Here is a 21,124-nt window from a genome sequence, read left to right on the forward strand (position 1 = left end):
CCTGCAGATAGAGCAGCCCAGATAGCACTCATTTCCTGTTGTAATGGGTCTTTCCTCAGAGGAGTTATTACACTGCACAAAGAGAGGTGGTGCCTGCCTAGAGAACAACGCCACACACACACAAACACACAGATACCCAAACATCTGTGCAGACATAGAGGAGCTTTGAATATCACTACAGAGGGCAGATTTAAAAAATAATGCTCTATTAAAGCAAAATATTTCAAATTACTTGATTGTTTAACTGCCTCTATGTTGCAATCTCTGATTGTAAATCTAGTATGGTTAAACAAACCTGGCCTGGTTTCCCAAAAGCATCTTAAGTCTATGTTCATCGTTAGGACCTTGGAACGGATCATCGTTACATCGCCAAGCTGTTTCCCAAAACCATAGTTTCTAAAGTTGCACTTGAAATGTCTTGTTATTTACCGACTGCCCAGACCACATCGTTCAATGTGTTTTTTTCCTACCACATCACTTTATACACAGAAGATATCCACTAAACATAGAATCAAGATGTTTAACTGTCTCTCTGTGACCAATAACTTCACAACGAAGTTGACTGCAAACACAAAGTTGCCAATGTCTTTGTGATTGTTAAAAACAAGAAAAGGATCAAAAGATGCTTCAAATGAAAACTGGGATGACTGCAGTAAAATATAAATAGCCTACAGTATAGACTACATAGACCTATATAATACAAAAATATTGAAATCAATTTCATGTTAATTCAATTGAACTCTATTTTTCTAATTGTAGGCTACTGCCTGTAATTTGCCTAAATATATTGAATGATGTGTAACAACACGTGCACAATGATGTGCCAAATGTATCTGTGATTGATTGCATTATTATAGGGTAAGCATTAGAATAAGCAACCTCAATATTTGCAGCCATTAGGTGATAATATTGCTCTAGGAGCTGATGCGTTGTCAGTATTGTGGAAAAATTATAATGTTAAGGTAAAATTTGAATGGAGAAAGATGATCAGAGAGCAGTGCTGCCTTTCTTTCGACACACTTACCGAATGTTTTTTCTGCATGGTGTTTTGGGAAATGTACGTTACATCTTCGGCCATTGTAGGAAAGATGCATCATTAAAACACTTGTAAGCCGAAGTTCCATTGCTATCGGGAAATCAGGCCCTGAAGGTAAAATGATCTGTCATAAGTGTAATAGAGGTGGTTCAGTGAACCATGATCATGTGATGAGTAACCTTGCCCCTGTAGACTTGCTAATGCCCTAGAATCAGATCAGTGTGCAAACACAGTCTTTTGGCATACAGGAGAACGCAGTGTTTGAACCCAGATGGTCACATTGGTGTATATGGACTCTGTGAGGAGAAAGAGCTCAAATGGGTGTAAGAGGCAAGCTAACAGGAGTTTGAGGTCAGGTCACATAAGGACAAACACAGCCATTTCAATTTGTGGATGTGAAATTTACCCATAACATGTTGGCTGGAGTACATTGGTGACACCACCTTCCCCGAGTTCCAGTTTTGTTGCTCTGTTGGCTAAAACATCCCCCCTTTAGCCCTCGGTACAGCCTCAATTTATTGGGGCATGGACTCTACAAGGTGTTGAAAGCATTCTACATTCTACAGGGATTCTAAAGGGATGTTGGTCCATGCTGACTCCATTGCTTCCCAAAGTTGTGTCTAGTTGGCTGGATGTCCCTTTTGTGGTTGACTACTGTTGATACACACGGGAAACTGAACATGAAAAACCCAGCAGCGTTGCAGTTCTCGACACAAACCTACTACCATACCCGGTTCAAAGGCACTTAAAGGGGAATGTCAACCTGGCTCTGCCATGACATATAGTCATTAGTATTTTAACATTACGTTTTTATCATAAACATCACAATTATCCAAACCACAAGCTAGAACTAGCACATTTTAATTTTAATGGTAGAATCGGGAAGTTTCGACTCCCTGTGTTTTGACTCCCCATCCCATTCTTGTGTATTGGTGTCTCTGAGGGTTCTTTGGCCTGGTTTGCTAACTACCTATCTCAAAGAGTGCAATGTATAAAGTCAGAACATCTGCTGTCTCAGCCACTGCCTGTCACCATGGGAGTATCCCAAGGCTCAATCCTAGGCCCCACGCTCTTCTCAATTTACATCAACAACATAGCTCAGGCAGTAGGAAGCTCTCTCGTTCATTTATATGCAGATGATACAGTTTATACTCAGCTGGACCCTCCCTGGATTTTGTGTTAAACGCTCTACAACAAAGCTTTCTCTACCCTTAACCTTGGTTCGGAACACCTCCAAAACAAATTACTGCACTCTATACTGCTCTGTAAACTGGTCATCTCTGTATACCCGTCACAAGACCCACTGGTTGATGCTTATTTATAAAACCCTCTTAGGCCTCACTTCCCCCTATCTGAGATATCTACTGCAGCCTTCATCCTCCAAATACAACACCCGTTCTGCCAGTCACATTCTGTTAAAGGTCCCCAAAGCACAGACATCCCTGGGTCAAGCGTCTTTCTAGTTCGCTGCAGCTAGTGACTGGAACGAGCTGCAACAAACACTCAAACTGGACAATGTTATCTCAATCTCTTCATTCAAAGACTCAATCGTGGTCACTCTTACTGACAGTTGTGGCTGCTTTGCATGATGTATTGTTGTCTCTACCTTCTTGCCCTTTGTGCTGTTGTCTGTACCCAATAATGTTTGTACTATATTTTGTGCTGCTACCATGTTGTGCTGCTGCCATGTTGTGTTGCTACCATGTTGTTGTCATGTTGTGTTGCTACCATGCTGTGTTGTCATGAGTTGCTAGCTTGCTATGTTGTTGTCTTAGGTCTCTCTTTATGTAGTGTTGTGTTGTCTCTCTTGTCGTGATGTGTGTTTTGTCCTATATTTAAAAATAAAATAACATTAATTAACATTAATCCCCCCAAAAGGCCTTTTGCCTTTTGGTAGGCTGTCATTGTAAATAAAATGTTTTTTTTTTAACTGACTTGCCTAGTTAAATAAAAGGTACAAAAAGCAATGAAATATATGATAAAGGTGATGACTTTGGTATTTATTTATTTTTCCTCATTTGAATTGTATAGTTATTTGGTTTGTTGTGTACCTGTTTGTATCTCAGAAGACCATATCCTTAATAATATCCATCATATTTACTTCATAAACACTAATTATACTAGCTTGACTGCACATAGTACAGACACATAGTACAGACATATAGTACAGACACATAGTGCAGACACACAGTACTGACACATAGTACTGACACATAGTACAGACACATAGTACAGACATATAGTACAGACACATAGTGCAGACACATAGTACTGACACATAGTACTGACACAGTACTGACACAGTACTGACACATAGTACAGACACATAGTACTGACAGAGTACTGACACAGTACAGACACATAGTACAGACATATAGTACAGACACATAGTGCAGACACATAGTACTGACACATAGTACTGACACAGTACTGACACAGTACTGACACAGTACTGACACATAGTACTGACATAGTACTGACACAGTACTGACACATAGTACTGACACATAGTACTGACACAGTACTGACACATAGTACAGACACATAGTACAGGCACAGAGTACAGACACATAGTACAGACACAGTGCAGACACATAGTACTGACACATAGTACTGACACATACTACTGACACATACTACTGACACATAGTACTGACACAGTACTGACACATAGTACTGACACATACTACTGACACATAGTACTGACACAGCACTGACACAGTACTGACATATAGTACTGACACTCACTCCGCAGTAGTTGGGAAAGGGTATGGGAGTTGGACACACAGCAACCCAGACCCCCGCTGTTGTCGGAGATCACACCTACTGTGTCAAGGTAGTTGGGGAATGGGTAGGCGATTCAGATAATAATAATGATGGCGCTGATCATGATGTTTCATGTTAATGAATTGCTGTGCTGTAAACCCACACTTGAAAAACAATAAAAATATTAGTACAAAATAATAAACAAAAAAAACTACGTGTTACTCGCCCCAATATGCACACACACACACACACACACACACACACACACACACACACACACACACACACACACACACACACACACACACACACACACACACACACACACACACACACACACACACACACACACACACACACACACACACACACACACACACACACACACACACACACACACACACACACACACACACACACACTATAGCCCTCAGTGTGCTAGCTAGTGTATAATGTTCAGACTGCCCTGTCCTGATAGTTCTGCCACTCTCTCCAGACCCTGATTCAATGAGTCAACCCGAGGCCTTGAGAGCAAATCTGTCTCATTTGTCTGACATCACTGATATGGTATCGGATCAGTTGACTGGCTGGAGATATTTACCTTCCATCTTTTTATTTTTTCCCACACACACAAAGTAGGTTTTGGTGCGTTAACCTTTGTGCTTCAATGTATTTCTCTGGAATGGATTACAGGATTGTCTGTCCTCTATAAACATTTTGAAGCAAAGCTTCACAGTGTTGTAATGTACTCCTGATACTGTAGTTTTTCTTTAAAACATTTAAATTAAAAGCATACATTTTATACAAAAGTGAAGTAGCTCTGAATACCCAAATCCCCTTGTTTTCTCCCTGAGCCCTCCCCATCCAGGTGCTTGGAAAGCAGGAAGCAGTCATTTCAAAGGAAGCACCTGCTTTTCTCCCACAAGGCTACTGACAGAGAGAGCAACAAGAGAAAACAACAACAACAAAACCCTATAATAAAACTAGCCCTGATTGCACTCGCTCTTGGGTGCCCGCCATCTGTGAGTCACTCCAGGCAGATTGAGATGTGAAAGGAAGCGTTAGCCGTTGACAAATATGGCTGTTATCTTTAGGAAACATTTTCAAAATGTTTTTGTCAATTTGAACATTGAACATATAGGGTAGATATTTTCAATATGCCTTCAGAAATACTACTACTACTACTAATTATTATTATTATTACTACTACAGTACATGGTATTTATATCGCGCTTTTCTAGGACCCAACGTCGCTTTACATAGTTTTCTGAAAAGTGAAAAATACTGGTGACTCATGAAGTAATCGAACTGAGACTTGAAGTATGTAATGAAGTGAAGGGTGTAAGTACAGCATATATAAAATGTTGCCCTTTGAAAGCATTAAAATAGAAAAAATATATACCAGTTACAAACCAATCATGATGCAGTGTTGACCTGCAATTGGTTGTCTGAGACCACAGTCTTGTCAGCTACAGCAACGATAATCAGTCACAAACACGACTCATGCTGCCATCACAATAACAATAGCATTCCCAAAGCCTGATCTCTCTCACACACACACACACACACACACACACACACACACACACACACACACACACACACACACACACACACACACACACACACACACACACACACACACACACACACACACACACACACACACACACACACACACACACACACACACACACACACACACACACACGCACGCACACCCTTGGGATTTAATAACTGTTCATCATGAGCTTCATCATGAGCACACAAGTCTAAGATTACCATCCGCACTGCCAAGCACCGGTTGGAGTTGAGTAAAGCTCGTCGCCATTGGTATATGGATCAGTGGGAACAAATTCTCTGGAGTGATGAATCACGCTTCACCATCTGGCAGTCTAACGGACGAATCTGGCAGATGTTTGGCAGATGCCAGGAGAGCGCTACCTGCCCGAATGCATAGTGCCAACTGTAAAGTTTGGTGGAAGGGGAATAATGGTCTGGGGCTGTTTTTCTTGCTTCAGGCTAGGCCCCTTAGTTCCACTGAAGGGAAATCTTAATGCTATAGCATACAATGACATTGTAGACGATTCCGTGCTTCCAACTTTGTGGCAACAGTTTGAAGAAGGCCCTTTTCTACTTCAGCATGACAATGCTCCCGTGCACAAAGCGAGGTCCATACAAAAATGGTTTGTCGAGATCAGTGTGGAAAAACTTCACTGGCCTGCAGAGAGCCCTGACCTCAACCCCATCTAACACTTTTGGGATTAATTGGAACCCCAACTACGAGCCTGGCCTAATCGCCCAACATCAGTTCCCGACCTCACTAATGCTCTTGTGGCTGAATAGAAGCAAGTCCCTGCAGCAATGTCCCAACATCTAGTGGAAAGCCTTCCCATGAGAGTGGAGGCTGTTGTAGCAGCAAAGGTGGGACCAACTCCATATTAATGCCCATGATTTTGGAATGATGTGTTCGACGAGCAGGTGTCCACATACTTTTGGTAATGTAGTGTACTTCAACATTTGTGAATCTGTGTACATGACAAATAAACTTTGATTTGATGTGCATTGATTGGTAGGCAGCTAAAATGTGCAAACTGCAGGGCACGTCAATTCTCTCATGTCTTACTAGTCCTATCCTCCCATCAGTCAGAATCTGGATCCCATCCAGCCATCACAGAATCTAACTGGTGAGATGTCTTAGCAGACAAGCTGCAGGTTTCTATGGCGACAGCACGAGTTACATTGTCGCCTGAGCAGAGTCCATAGCAGCTATCTCTGAGAGATAGAGTACGTCAACAAGCCCATTCATAACACAGATAACTGGTATCACGCATAATCATTGGTTCACATTTCCCTTCATCAGCATAGGAAACAGTTAGGTGGAGGGATGCAGACAGTTTAATTTCCTAATTCCAGAACAATAAATATGTTGGACCCTGGAAACTGTGCATATTGTTCTTTCCCAAAAAGGTGTCATTTCATCCTTATGTGCACGTTTGAGGCTGGAGTCCTCTTTTCTAACATTTCTCTTGTATGACATTTAGACGAAATTGATTTGGTACCCCTATGAGCAATACTACTTTGACAGTTAACAGCAGCCTTGTTTATGCCCAAAGGACAAGATCACATCCATGCTGAAACAATGTGAATCTTTACTGTTGCATTCCTCAAGGACTGGCATCATTAGATGAGGAGCATTCAGTATGTTCTCACTCAAGTATCACTCTACATCTCTGCTGTCACAGTGGGGACAATATCATATCAAACCTGGCAACCCTCCACTACCGTGTAATGGGGCTTGGATAGAGCAGAAGCAGGTTTTACACAGTCTTCACATGAACTCCTCGTCTACAGCCACAATCAGAACAGAGGGAAGACACACCATTCCTCATCCCCATGGGCTATTATAGTGAAAAACAACTTGCACAATCATGTCAGCCTTACAATTAATACATTGTAATTCGCAGACGCTCTTATCCAGAGCGACTTACCTATTACTCAGGCATACTCCTGCATGGACTGTTCCAGATTTGATATGACAGAAAATGGTTGTAGGTGGCTAACATCTGTTGACAGTTCCTACCGTGCATGTTTAGAGTGAATGACTCACATCATACTGAGAAGTGATAGTCTTGAGACAAGACTGATGAATTCATTCACATTAAAATGAATAGGGTAAAAAGGTAGTTTAACTAATTACTATTTTGTAGTATATATTATGAATCTGCCAACACTAGTAATAACCATTGTTTAATCACAAAGCTTGATAACACATTCCCCTGAGTAAAACAGGTTAAATATGCAAAACCATGTAGCTATGGGAACCCTGGTGATTACCTCATTATCAATGACAACAGAGGATTCCCTTTCCTGTGGTCCATCATGTGTCTCACCCAGGTAATAACACACTTTTTGGCTCAAAGGGCTACATCGGTTTTTCGAGAGCCACACAGATTTATTTATGACCATTTTTCAAAATCTATTGCGAGGCCAGAAAAAGGGCAGTTATTTGAAAATATATACAGTACCAGTCAAAAGTCTGAATACTTATGTGAATAAGGTATTTCAGTTTTATTTTTAAAATAAATTTGTAAACATTTCTAACAACCTGTTTTCATGTTGTCATTATGGGGTGTCAAATTATGTTTGTATTTTATTTAACCAATTTTAGAATAAGGCAGTAACAAAATGTGGAAAAAGTGAAGGGGTCTGAATACTTTCCTAGTGCACTGTTTATACACTACTGGTCAAAAGTATTTGAACTCCTACTCATTCAAGGGTTATTCTTTATTTATACTATTTTCTACATTGTAGAATAATAGTGTAGACATCAAAACTATGAAATAACACATATGGAATCATGTAGTAACCAAAGAAGTGTTAAACAAATCAAAATATATTTTATATTTGAGATTCTTCAAAGTAGCCACCCAATGCCTTGATGACAGCTTTGCATAATCTTGGCATGCTCTCAACCAGCTTCATGAGGTAGCGGAAGTTCATTTGTGGAATTTCTTTCCTTCTTAATGCGTTCGAGCCAATCAGTTGTGTTGTGACAAGCTAGGGTGGTATACAAGATAGCCCTATTTGGTAAAAGACCAAGTTCATATTATGGCAAGAACAGCTCAAATAAACAAAGAGAAACAACAATCCATCATTACTTTAAGACATGAAGGTCAGTCAATGCGGAACATTTCAATAACCTTTGAAAGTTTCTTTAAGTGCAGTCGCAAAAACCATCAAGCGTTATGATGAAACTGGCTCTCATGACGACCGCCACAAGAAAGGAAGACCCAGAGTTACCTCTGCTGCAGAGGATAAGTTCATTAGGGTTACCAGCCTCAGAAATTGCAGCCCAAATAAATGCTTTATGGAATTCAAGTAACAGACACATCTCAACATCAATTGTTCAGAGGAGGCTGCATGAATCAGGCCGTCATGGTCGAATTGCTGCAAAGAAACCTCTAATAAAGGACACCAATAATAAGAAGAGACTTGCTTGGGCCAAGAAACACAAGCGTTGGAAATCTATCCTTTGATCTGATGAGTCCAAATTTGAGATTTTTGGCTCCAACAGCCGTGTATTTGTGAGACCAAGTAGGTGTACGGATGATTGCCGCATGTGTGGTTCCCACCGTGAAGCATGGAGGAGGAGGTGTGATGGTGTGTGGGTGCTTTGCTGGTGACTGTCAGTGATTTATTTAGAATTCAAGGCACACATAACCAGCATGGCTACCACAGCATTCGGCAGCGATACACATATGCTTATCGCTATATGGATACAGTGCCTTGATACATTTAGTGCTCAAATCTCTGACAGCTGAACCGTGAGGTGGACAATTATTGTTCCAGGAAAGTAGCCAAAAATAATCATAATTGGCTATTAGGTTTTGCGTAAGCTTCACATCGAAACACAATGAATAGTGTTTTGTAATTTGTTATAGGTTGTTTTTGAAGGACACATAAATGTGCCTCATTTGGCCAACATCCCTAAATGATTGATGGCGCTGGCTGTGCCAGGTTGGATCTGAATGCATATGGATATCCGTAAAATGTCTCAAATGTCCGGTTTATTCAAATCTTGTCATGTTGTCCGGCGCCAAATTTTCCTGAAGGATACTCTGAAATGGCATATTGTTTTTATGAAGATTTAAGAATATTCACATGAAAATCTATGCCAATTGAATGGAAACCTAGCTATAGACGCCCTAAAGACTCTAGTAAATGTGCTAGTCCAATGTCACATTGATTATGCCTGCACATCATGATTCACTAGCAGCCCCAAACATCTAAAGAATAAGCTACCAGCCAAACAAGCTTGTAAGAATTGTACTAAAACTCTCCCCTGATACTCACCTAGAGGTTGAGCATGTTTTCCTTTCTATCTGTGTAATTATATATGTATTTATGTCAAAAATAAGGACCACAATGGAAATAAGTCCCCGATTTTATTGTGCAATCCCGGTCACTTTAAAAAATCTTTCTGTATATATGTATTTTTTTAACTGACAAATAAAGTCAATCAATCCAAACTGTGCAATGGCCAATTGATGAATGGAAAACGACATCCGCTACAAAACACCAAAAAGTTGAATTACATTCGGAGAAGCCTTCGATACTGGGTAGAAATGGATGTATTTTCTGTTTGTCAAGATTAACATAGTCTACCTTGATTTGGACCAGCCCCTCTCCCCCAGTCAATTTCCATATGTCCCTAAGTAAGCAGCCATGCTAAAAAAGGTGACTGATAGAGAAAAGAAAATGAAAGATGAGCCGTTGTCCTCTGTGCCCTACTCTGTCATGAGTGTGTAGCTCTCTCCTTATGTAAACACAGGTGTTTTGTGACGTGTGTATGTGTGTAGCAGAGGGGAAGAGAGAGACACAGGGAAAGAGAGAGTGATAGAGAGAGCACCAAGATACACCCAGTATAGGCTATTCTTAAGCATGCTTCTGTCACTGAAGCATATTGTTCTGGCCTACACTCTTATAAAAAAGGGTTCTTCGCCTGTAGGAAACACTTTTTGGTTCCAGGTATAACCCTTTTAGGTTCTATATAGCACTTTTTTGTGTGTAGACCCAGTAGACAAAGTGGAACGTAACCAGTTAGTAAGGGAGAGCTTTTCAGCATTCACTGCCAAGCCACCAAACAAACAGTACCCAAGCTAAGAAATTATAGAAATAATTAATGAATACAAACAGAGCGAGTACATCTGAATCACTATCATTACTGGCGTATATGTCCGGGTGAACATTCCCTACTGCATCGTATTTGTGATGAGGCAGGTAGCCTAGCGGTTGGGCCAGTAACTGAAAGGTTGGTGGTTCGAATTCCTGAGATGACTAAGTGAAAAATCTGTTGATGTGCCTTGAGTAAAACACTTAACCCTAATTGCTCCTCTAAGTTGCTCTGGATAAGAGTGTCTGATAAATTACTAAAATGTACATTTGTTGGTGGTATCCTTCGTTTGACATAGTTTCTTACAATGCATGTAGCCTAGCAGCTGAATGTTCATTAAGCTAAAGGCTCAACAGATGGCCACTGCCTTTGTCCTTTATGCCTACCATTTGCATTGAAATGGCAAAAAGGGAAGCTTTTATTAAGTCACTTTTAGTGGCTCAAGTTCCATTTCCTTTCAGCAACCTCTTGTGCAGGGTGCTCTACCTCTTACCATAAAGACTCTCTTCAGAGGATATCACCTGGGCGTAAAGATATCTTTTCATCTGTGCTTTAAAAAATTTATTTTAATAATCTAAATCCGTTTACTTCCATTTTCACTCCAATAGTTGCCACTGGGCAAAATCATATCACTGACTCAGACTATTCTGTGTGCCTCAGAGGTGTGCTGGAGAGTCTAGCAATCATATTGTATAATTGGAGAGACACAGACTGTTCTGGTCATGTGATCCGTCTTCACTCCACTGCAGTTTATTTAAAAATCAGCTACATTGTAAGCGCTGAGCACTAGGGAGCTAAACCTGGGGGGGATCCTGAGGAAAGTGACTCTCAGTAGGCTCACTTAACACAGGCAGGTTTAAATACAGGGTCGGTCTGTACTCTGCTGATAAGGCTGGTGACAGGCATTTATGAAGATCAGGAGTAAGTGACAGGAGATTAAATCTCTCTTTCATTCATACCCAGATTTGGACAATTTGATGTCTTTGTGTGCTTGACACAAGGTCTTGCGCTTTTATGAGACCAATAAAGATAAAGTCTGAGTCTTCCGACAAAACCGAACAATCACTTCACAAATATTCCCTGAAGACAGGAGAGGAAAATAACTTTATTTCACTGATCCATTATTGGTCTACTACACCAAGTATGAGACGTTTAACAATCTGACCCAAAGACATCCTGGAAAGATTGAAATTGTTTGATGAAGAGGATGCTGATGATGACAATAGAAATAGAGTGGGGGAAACCTCAGCCTCCACTTCAGAGTTGATTGCAAGGAGTATTGATGTCTCTGAGGGGTTTTTGGCTTGGTTTGCTAACTACCTTTCTCGAAGAGTGCAGTGTATAAAGTCAGAACATCTGTTGTCTCAGCCATCCCAAGGCTCGATCCTAAGCCCCATGCTCTTCTCAATTTACATCAACAATTTCGCTCAGGCAGTAGGAAGCTCTCTCATCCATTTATATGCAGATGATACGGTCTTATACTCAACTGGCCCCTCCCCGTATTTTGTGTTAAACACTCTACAACAAAGCTTTCTTAGTGTCCAACAAGCTTTCTCTACCCTTAACCTTGTTCTGAACATCCCCAAAACAAAGGTCATGTGGTTTGGTAAGAATAATGCCCCTCTCCCCACAGGTGTGATTACTACCTCTGAGGGTTTAGAGCTTGAGTTAGTCACCTCCTACAAGTACTTGGGAGTATGGCTAGACGGTACACTGACCTTGTCTTCAATCTAGACTTGGTTTCCTCTATCGTAATCGCTCCTCTTTCACCCCAGCTGCCAAACTAACCCTGATTCAGATGACCATTCTACCCATGCTAGATTATGGAGAGGTAATTCATAGATCGGCAGATAAAATGTGCTTTACCTTTCGGCCATCAGATTTGCCACCAATACTCCGCGCCTGTCCCCGCAGAAGGCCTTTTGCCTTTTGGTAGGCCCTCATTGTACATAAGAATTTGTTCTTAACTGACTTGTCTAGTTAAATAAAGGTTGAACAAAACAAAAAAGTTATTCACAAGATTTCACAACTGTGCGATGAGGTTAGGGTGGGACTCTTTGATCCAAATGGGTTGATACATGTTTACTTAAAACTGTTCAAACTTGTTAGGGCATGTATGAGCCCTTATTATTAAAGTGATAATAATTTATTTTACCGTTTTAGCCAATCTTCTTCTTAACCATTTAAAAAATTATCGAGTCGTTTTGTCTAGACATGTTTGGAGAATGTAGCAATACTTGTTGACACGGATTGTATCCGTTAGCGGTGCATTCAAATGCACCGGGAAAGAGCTCTGTGTTAAAACACGTTTTGGGAAGTCGAAAATGATCTAAAACTGCACTATACCTTTAAAATGACAAGCATTTCTATGCAACACTTCTTCAATTCTTCAACATCTATAGCTTATTTAGTCAGTATCATAATGAGATGCTAGTAAGACAGAGGGCGAATGCAGTATAGTTCAACTATATACCCTAACTCATAATTAAAGACTTAATTAGTTATAAGAATATGGTCAACTTCAAAATATATATTACACCTTGCCCTAATGTTCATCTTATTTGCAAAGATTGACAGCAAATACAAGAGTGGATGTAGTAGCCTACTATTTTCATAATATGTGCACACAAAAAGAAAATGGTAACAGTTACTGTAAAAGTAAATGAATGAACAAAAAACAAGCATAGCGTATCTACTCAGGGAGGGAGTATTTTCTCCATACACATAACCAAAGTGTTTGTTTCACCTATTTGATAATTGTTGCAGACTGGCAAAAACACCCACCTCCTTCTTGACAGTGCGCAGCAGCTTCTGTCGCGTCTCTGCTTGTAAAACATAACAGAAAGGGTATCATGTCATTTATTTTATAACAAATTTCCTTTCACATTTACATCTTCAGCACATGATGGATATTGAATTTGGTTGTTCTATACGGTCCTGTGTTCTCTCACCTGCCATTGTGGTTGCTGTTGTTGTTGTTGTTTATGTTGTTGTTTATGTTGCTATGGAATCGGGTCCACTTTACGTAGCTCCTTCACCGTGCTCCCGTCAGTTCAAAGTGGCTGTGTGGAGCAAAAGAGATAGACAGCACTCGATACTTTACTCACACCTCTTAAAGCTACAGTAATCTCTTAAATTCGATGAAGTCTATATAGACTTCTCCCAGAAACGCAAGATAAAAATTATACACAATAATAATAAATCACTCTTTTACACATGTTTCAATGTTTCACATTTAGTTCTGCATTGTCTGTGAGTACAAGTCAAAGACTGTGCCATTTAGGCATAATGTAACCTATTCGTTATTGAATAGCCTGATTTTGTCCAAACAGGTGACGTATTCTTCACGAGGCCTTATAAAGTCAGGAGCATATCATTAACCATTCATTTCTAGAATCATTTCCATAATAATGAAGCATTCCTATAACTTTTATCATAGCTTCATCATATTCTTCATGCATATTTTCACATGTATGCCAGTTTTTACAGATTTTGTATTTATTTTTTATTTCACCTTTATTTAACCAGGTAGGCTAGTTGAGAACAGGTTGTCATTTGCAACCGAGACCTGGCCAAGATAAAGCATAGCAGTGTGAACAGACAACACAGAGTTACACATGGAATAAACAATTAACAAGTCAATAACACAGAGAAAAAATGGGAGTCTATATACAATGTGTGCAAAAGGCATGAGGAGGTAGGCGAATAATTACAATATTGCAGATTAACACTGGAGTGATAAATGATCAGATGATCATGTACAGGTAGAGATATTGGTGTGCAAAAGAGCAGAAAAGTAAATAAATAAAAACTGTGGGGATGAGGTAGGTGAAAATGGGTGTGCTATTTACCAATAGATTATGTACAGCTGCAGCGATCGGTTAGCTGCTCAGCTAGCTGATGTTTGAAGTTGGTGAGGGAGATAAAAGTCTCCAACTTCAGCGATTTTTGCAATTCGTTCCAGTCACAGGCAGCAGAGTACTGGAACGAAAGGCGGCCGAATGAGGTGTTGGCTTTAGGGATGATCAATGAGATACACCTGCTGGAGCGCGTGCTATGGATGGGTGTTGCCATCGTGACCAGTGAGCTGAGATAAGGAGGAGCTTTGCCTAGCATGGCCTTGTAGATGACCTGAAGCCAGTGGGTCTGGCGACGAATATGTAGCGAGGGCCAGCCGACTAGAGCATACAAGTCGCAGTGGTGGGTAGTATAAGGTGCTTTAGTGACAAAACGGATGGCACTGTGATAAACTGCATCCAGTTTGCTGAGTAGAGTGTTGGAAGCAATTTTGTAGATGACGTCGCCGAAGTCGAGGATCGGTAGGATAGTCAGTTTTACTAGGGTAAGCTTGGCAGCGTGAGTGAAGGAGGCTTTGTTGCGGAATAGAAAGCCGATTCTTGATTTGATTTTCGATTGGAGATGTTTGATATGGGTCTGGAAGGAGAGTTTGCAGTCTAGCCAGACACCTAGGTACTTATAGGTGTACACATATTCAAGGTCGGAACCATCCAGATGATGCAGCATCATCCATAACAAAACTGAGAAGACAAAATAGCCAGAGACAGCAGGAAATACTGTATTTTCTGCATAGGCCTAATCATATGCATTGGATATGCTTGGACATTTGTCCTACACGTGTGTCTAGTTGTTTAGACACAGAATTCTAGGCCTACCATTTTCAAATGTCTCGTGTATCCATCCTCACCATATCCTGCAGAGAAGTAGACATCCGGAGCCCTGGCCTAGAGCACATTTTGTTACAAAATACACAAAAGCCTTCCCTCACCAATAAGATGTGTTGCTAAGCAACCCCCTGAAACATATTAGCAGAGCTAATTGAGCAGATCCAGTAGATTTGGTGTCCTGGTCTTACAGCCTCTTTCCCTGGGGTAAATGACACTATCATATACTGAGAAATCAATATTCCTGTTTAAAGACATTGATCTGGACTCACTGGGAATTAAACACTGCAATAAAAATCATCCTATCCATGTTGTTTATTCTAGACTTGAATAAACAACTTTTTTTCTGAAACTCGTCAGTCTATTCTTGTTCTGAGAAATGAAGAGAAATTGCCAAGAAACTGAAGTTCTCATATGTCCTGTCTCTCTGTAGCGCTGTCTTAGGCGTCTCACAGTACGGACATTGCATTTTATTGCCCTGGCCACATCTGCAGTCCTCGTGCCTCCTTGCAGCATGCCTAAGGCATGTTCCTGCAGATGAACAGGGACCCTGGGCATCTTTCTTTTGGTGTTTTTCAGCCAGTAGAAAGGCTCTTTAGTGTCCTAAGTTTTCATAACTGTGACCTTAATTGCCTACCGTCTGTAAGCTGTTAGTGTCTTAACAACCTTTCCACAGGTGCATGTTCATTAATTGTTTATGGTTCATGGAAAAAGCATGGGAAACAGTGTTTAAACCCTTTACAATGAAGATCTGTGAAGTTATTTGGATATTTACCGATTACCTTTGAAAGACAGGGTCCTGAAAAAGGGACGTTTCTTTTTTTGCTGAGTTTAGTACCCGCACAACACCCGTCTCAACGTCAACAGTGAACAGGCGACTCCAGGATGCTGGCCTTCTAGGCAGAATTCTAAGAGCGTGATAAGCTGTCATCAAGGCAAAGGGTGGCTATTTGAAGAATCTCAAATACAAAATATATTTTGATATGTTTAACACTTTTTGGTTACTGCATGATTGCATGTGTTATTATTCTACAATGTAGAAAATAGTACAAATAAAGAAAAACCCTTGAAAACCCTCATTCAAGGGTTTTTCTTTATTTTTATAAAGAAATATATATATATAATTCAATTTTTTTTACATTTACGTTTTGATTGGTGAAATCCTTAAACATTTTATGGACGTTTTTGAGAAATAAATTGCAGAGTTGGCATTGTCCAGTAGATGGTGACAGTGTCATTGGAAATCATTTCTTCAGGAACGAAAGTGAGAATTTTTCTAGACCAAAATAGATCATGAATGCATAAATTTAATCCTAGAGTCATTCTTAAGTCATTAACGTTACAATGATTTCCTACTGCATAATTTTAGATTGCACCAAACAGTAGTTTCTTCTGTTTGGTGGGCCCATAATTACACTGAGTATACAAAACATTAAGAACACCTGCTCTTTCCATGACACTTCAATCCGTGTAGATGAAAGGGAGGAAATAGGTTAAAGAATGATTTTTAAGTCTTGAGACAATTGAGACATGAATTGTGTTTGTGTGTCATTCAGATGGTGAATGGGCAAGCCAAAGATCGAAGAGCCTTTGAACAGTGTATGGTAGTAGGACCCAAAGGACATCCAGCCAACTTAACACAACTGTGGGAAGCATTGGAGTCAACATGGGCCAGCATCCCTATGGAACACTTTCGATATCTTATAGAGTACATTCTCCGATGAATTGAGGTTGTTCTGAGGGCAAGGGGGGGGGGGGTTCCTAAAGAACTCAGTGTGTATCATTTACTGACAGCATGGTAAGTGAAACTCTGTGTTTGGGCTTGTCTAAGGACGAGGACAGGTAGTACAGTAGATGTGATGGTTGTGGACTTGACTAAACCCTTGGTGGTGCAGCCCATTGGAGTGTAAACAGCATGAGCTCCCTCTGGCCCCTGGCTGCAGGTGGGGGGCCCTGGGGGGCCAACCTGTCAGCTAGATCAGGTGGTGAAAGGGCAGGCAGGTAATGTAGGATGACAGAGGAAGACGTGGACATTGCTTAGCTAGGCCATACACATGCCTCCTACTCTGTGGGCCTGGACCATTCTCTCTCATTGACCTTCCTGTCCTCTGAGGATGTTTGATTTCCCCACTAAAGCTTGGGCTTTTTACTCTCTGATGCCTGTCAAAATACCAAAGAGGAGACACATGCTTTACATCATGACATGTAGACATGTTCACATACTCGTTTTGAAGAGGGTCAAGGTGTGGTCACTTGAGTTTGAAATGAACACTGAGCTGGAATAAAGCCAGGGGAAAGCGATACTGTCTCATATTTTGCAACCCTCTTCACTGGTAAGCCTGACACTATTTGCCAACTCTTCCTAGTTATCTTTATTAAATAACTAGGAAACTAAGAGTGTGAAATAGCCATACTTCAAGGTACTCTAATTTCACAATTCCAATAGACATTGAATGGCTCCTGTCAAAGTGGCTATGCTGGCGGTGAAATGTAATACCTCTTCTTACCCTATTATTATTATTATCATTATTATTATTATTATACCTCTTCACAGCCTCAAAATGACAGCGTTGTTCTTCCACTCAATTCTGGCTAATGAGATATTAATGAGAGGTATTATCATGTTGTAATCACAGTTACTTATTGTGTGATTGCTTTTTTCTACCGACAGCATAAAATCTGTAGTGTGCCTTTAAAACTGGGATTGCCTTCCTGGGTTGACTCACTCATTACTGTTGCTTTAGATCATGTTGTAGCCTTAATGCCATGCCAGAACTTCTGCCTGACTACACATTGTACCAGCTCCCATTCGCTTACTCATGGATGGGAGGCCCATCCATTATCACGCCATCACAGGGCTCACACCAGTACAATACACAAAGCACAACAGGGTTGTATTCGTTTAGGCACACAAGGGAAAATGTTTTAAATCTTTTAGCAATGTTTCAGTCTGTTTTCTTTTGTTTTGTACCTAATGCCCTTAAACCTCATAGGAATGCAGCCAAATGATGCCTTCACCTGTCTGTAATCCCCTGTAAACCCAGGCTGACTACAGAACCAGTAGATGGCTGGAAATCTCTGCTCAGATTGATAACAACACATAGGGCATTCCTCTGAATCAGAAAGGATGAGTTCACAGAAGACAATTAAAAAGATCTGGGCTTCTGATGCACCGGAGAAAAACAATGTGGACACCAATGAGGATAGGAACAGAAAAGAACAAGAAGAAGAACAAGAAGAAGAACAAGAAGAACAAGAAGAACAAGAAGAACAAGAAGAACAAGAAGAACAAGAAGAACAAGAAGACAAAGAAGTAATATATGTATAAGAGTACCAAGACCAACAAGACCAGCAACCACAAATGCAAAAAATAGTAAGAAAGAAACAACAATGGTGCATATCCATATCGCTCCAAATGTGGGAGCGGCGATGTCAGTGACAGCTCCCCTGAGATATGAGTGTAAGGCCGCCATCATGCACACGTCCATGTGTGATCAGAGTCGACAGTCTCTAATGGGCACCAGGGCATGTGCAGGGAGGCCCTGTCAGTCCGATGTTCTTTTGACCATGTGCCAACGCAGATTGACAGGCCTGTATGTGAAAGATGGCCTGTGCCATATAGTGCAGGATCTGTGACTGTAGTGGTTTGACCCTCAGGGCCCCGCAGTCTTTGCCTGAATAGCCATGACGTTTCCCCTTGACTAGCTCCTTACCCTATCCTCAGTGTCCAGTCACAGCGTTGGTAGCGAGTTGACGTTTGAAATATAATAAGGTTTGAGCTACAGGAGCCGTTGACAAGGTCCTCATCATGAGATATGAATGATTATAAAAAAACAAGACAGCTTTTGACACATACAGTGCGGCAAAAAAGTATTTAGTCAGCCACCAATTGTGCAAGTTCTCCCACTTAAAAAGATGAGAGAGGCCTGTAATTTTCATCATAGGTACACTTCAACTATGACAGACAAAATGAGAAAAAAATCCAGAAAATCACATTGTAGGATTTTTCATGAATTTATTTCCAAATGATGGTGGAAAATAAGTATTTGGTCACCTACAAACAAGCAAGATTTCTGGCTCTCACAGACTTGTAACTTCTTCTTTAAGAGATTCCTCTGTCCTCCACCCGTTACCTGTATTAATGGCACCTGTTTGAACTTGTTATCAGTATAAAAGACACCTGTCCACAACCTCAAACAGTCACACTCCAAACTCCACTATGGCCAAGACCAAAGAGCTGTCAAAGGACACCAGAAACACAATTGTAGACCTGCACCAGGCTGGGAAGACTGAATCTGCAATAGGTAAGCAGCTTGGATTGAAGAAATCAACTGTGGGAGCAATTATTAGGAAATGGAAGATATACAAGACCACTGATAATCTCCCTCGATCTGGGGCTCCACGCAAGATCTCACCCCGTGGGGTCAAAATGATCACAAGAACGGTGAGCAAAATCCCAGAACCACACAGGGGGACCTAGTGAATGACCTGCAGAGAGCTGGGACCAAAGTAACAAAGCCTACCATCAGCAAGGGCATTGAAGATGAAACGTGGCTGGGTCTTTCAGCATGACAATGATCCCAAACACAACGCCCGGGCAACGAAGGAGTGGCTTCGTAAGAAGTATTTCAAGGTCCTGGAATGGCCTAGCCAGTCTCCAGATCTCAACCCCATAGAACATCTTTGGAGGGAGTTGAAGGTCTGTGTTGCCCAGCAACAGCCCCAAAACATCACTGCTCTAGAGGAGATCTGCATGGAGGAATGGGCCAAAATACCAGTAACAGTGTGTGAAAACCTTGTGAAGACTTACAGAAAACATTTGGCCTCTGTCATTGCCAACAAAGGGTATATAACAAACTTTTGTTTTTGACCAAATACTTATTTTCCACCATAATTTGCAAATAAATTCATACAAAATCCTACAATGTGATTTTCTGGATTTTTTGTCTCTCATTTTGTCTGTCATAGGTGAAGTGTACCTATGATGAAAATTACAGGCCTCATCTTTTTAAGTGGGAGAACTTGCACAATTGGTGGCTGACTAAATACTTTTTTGCCCCACTGTACAGTAGGCTGCTGCAAATATTTGTGTTAACTTGGAATTATTATTGTATTTTCAGCTCTAAAAGGTGATTTACAAAATGTTCTAATTAAATAATTTTCTTTATAAATGGTATAAAACAATAGTGTAGCATCAGAAGCCTACATTAGAACTCTTCACGACAGGTCAGACCGCATTAAGTGTAAAGTTCATGATGTCTTTAAATGCTGCGGGTCCTATCTCGTTGTCATATCCATTTTCCAAACTAACCTCATTTGGTGCACTCTCGACTCAATGACCTGCAAGATTACAACTGTATATATATTTGGTTTAGGACTCTTTAGGACTTTTGAAATTGGCCTGTGCTAAAAGCGGTGGATTCCCTAACTAGGTTCAGTTAAGCTGTTGTCTCCACACCAAAAGCATTTCCCTATACTCAAGAAGCAAAGACACTTTTGAGACTTTGTCTACTTAAAGAGGTCAAAATGATCAAGGTTTATTTCTCACACACACGCACGCACACACACACACACGCACACACACACAACCTTCTTTAGCCATTTCTATTCATCTTTTGTCAGGGGACATTGCATGGGCAAACACACTACCACCTGAACCATAACATTAAAACCTCTTCAAAGATGTTTTAGATTAGAACATTTGCTTACTTTGAGTTTGAGTAGCCAGCTTGTTCCTCCTTCCCTCCATAGCCAGTTAAATTCATTCTCAATTTAATCTTGACAAGATACATCATGACACTTGTTGTGACCTAACAATGATATTGGTAACCTAAAACAAAACATCAATTCAACATAACTGCTTATCAAATAACCTAGTAGGCCTACTCTTGAATAGGCTGTAAGCCTTCCAAATTCAACATTAAAACGGCAGGGTGTCTAAAATGTTACCTATTAAAAAGTCGG

The 21,124-nt window shown here is 40.6% G+C and overlaps 1 protein-coding gene across 4 annotated transcripts in view; it reads right to left on the minus strand.

Annotated features, from left to right (window-relative positions):
* LOC124034552 (small G protein signaling modulator 1-like) overlaps positions 1–13,541 on the minus strand; it is a 78,589-nt gene extending 65,048 nt beyond the window's left edge. For 3 of the 4 annotated variants that reach the window (XM_046347898.1, XM_046347897.1, XM_046347895.1), the window contains exons 1-2: positions 13,430–13,526; positions 13,263–13,303 (exon numbers count right to left, since the gene is read on the minus strand). In XM_046347898.1, coding sequence (XP_046203854.1) covers positions 13,263–13,303; positions 13,430–13,436 — 48 coding nt within the window. In that variant the 5' untranslated portion in view covers positions 13,437–13,526. Of the gene's footprint in view, positions 1–13,262; positions 13,304–13,429 lie in introns of all 4 variants that reach the window. The other variant, XM_046347896.1, reaches the window with a different exon arrangement.
* Between the last annotated feature and the right edge of the window lie 7,583 nt (positions 13,542–21,124).

This window comes from Oncorhynchus gorbuscha, linkage group LG04, assembly GCF_021184085.1.
Source record: "Oncorhynchus gorbuscha isolate QuinsamMale2020 ecotype Even-year linkage group LG04, OgorEven_v1.0, whole genome shotgun sequence".
Taxonomy (NCBI): domain Eukaryota; kingdom Metazoa; phylum Chordata; class Actinopteri; order Salmoniformes; family Salmonidae; genus Oncorhynchus; species Oncorhynchus gorbuscha.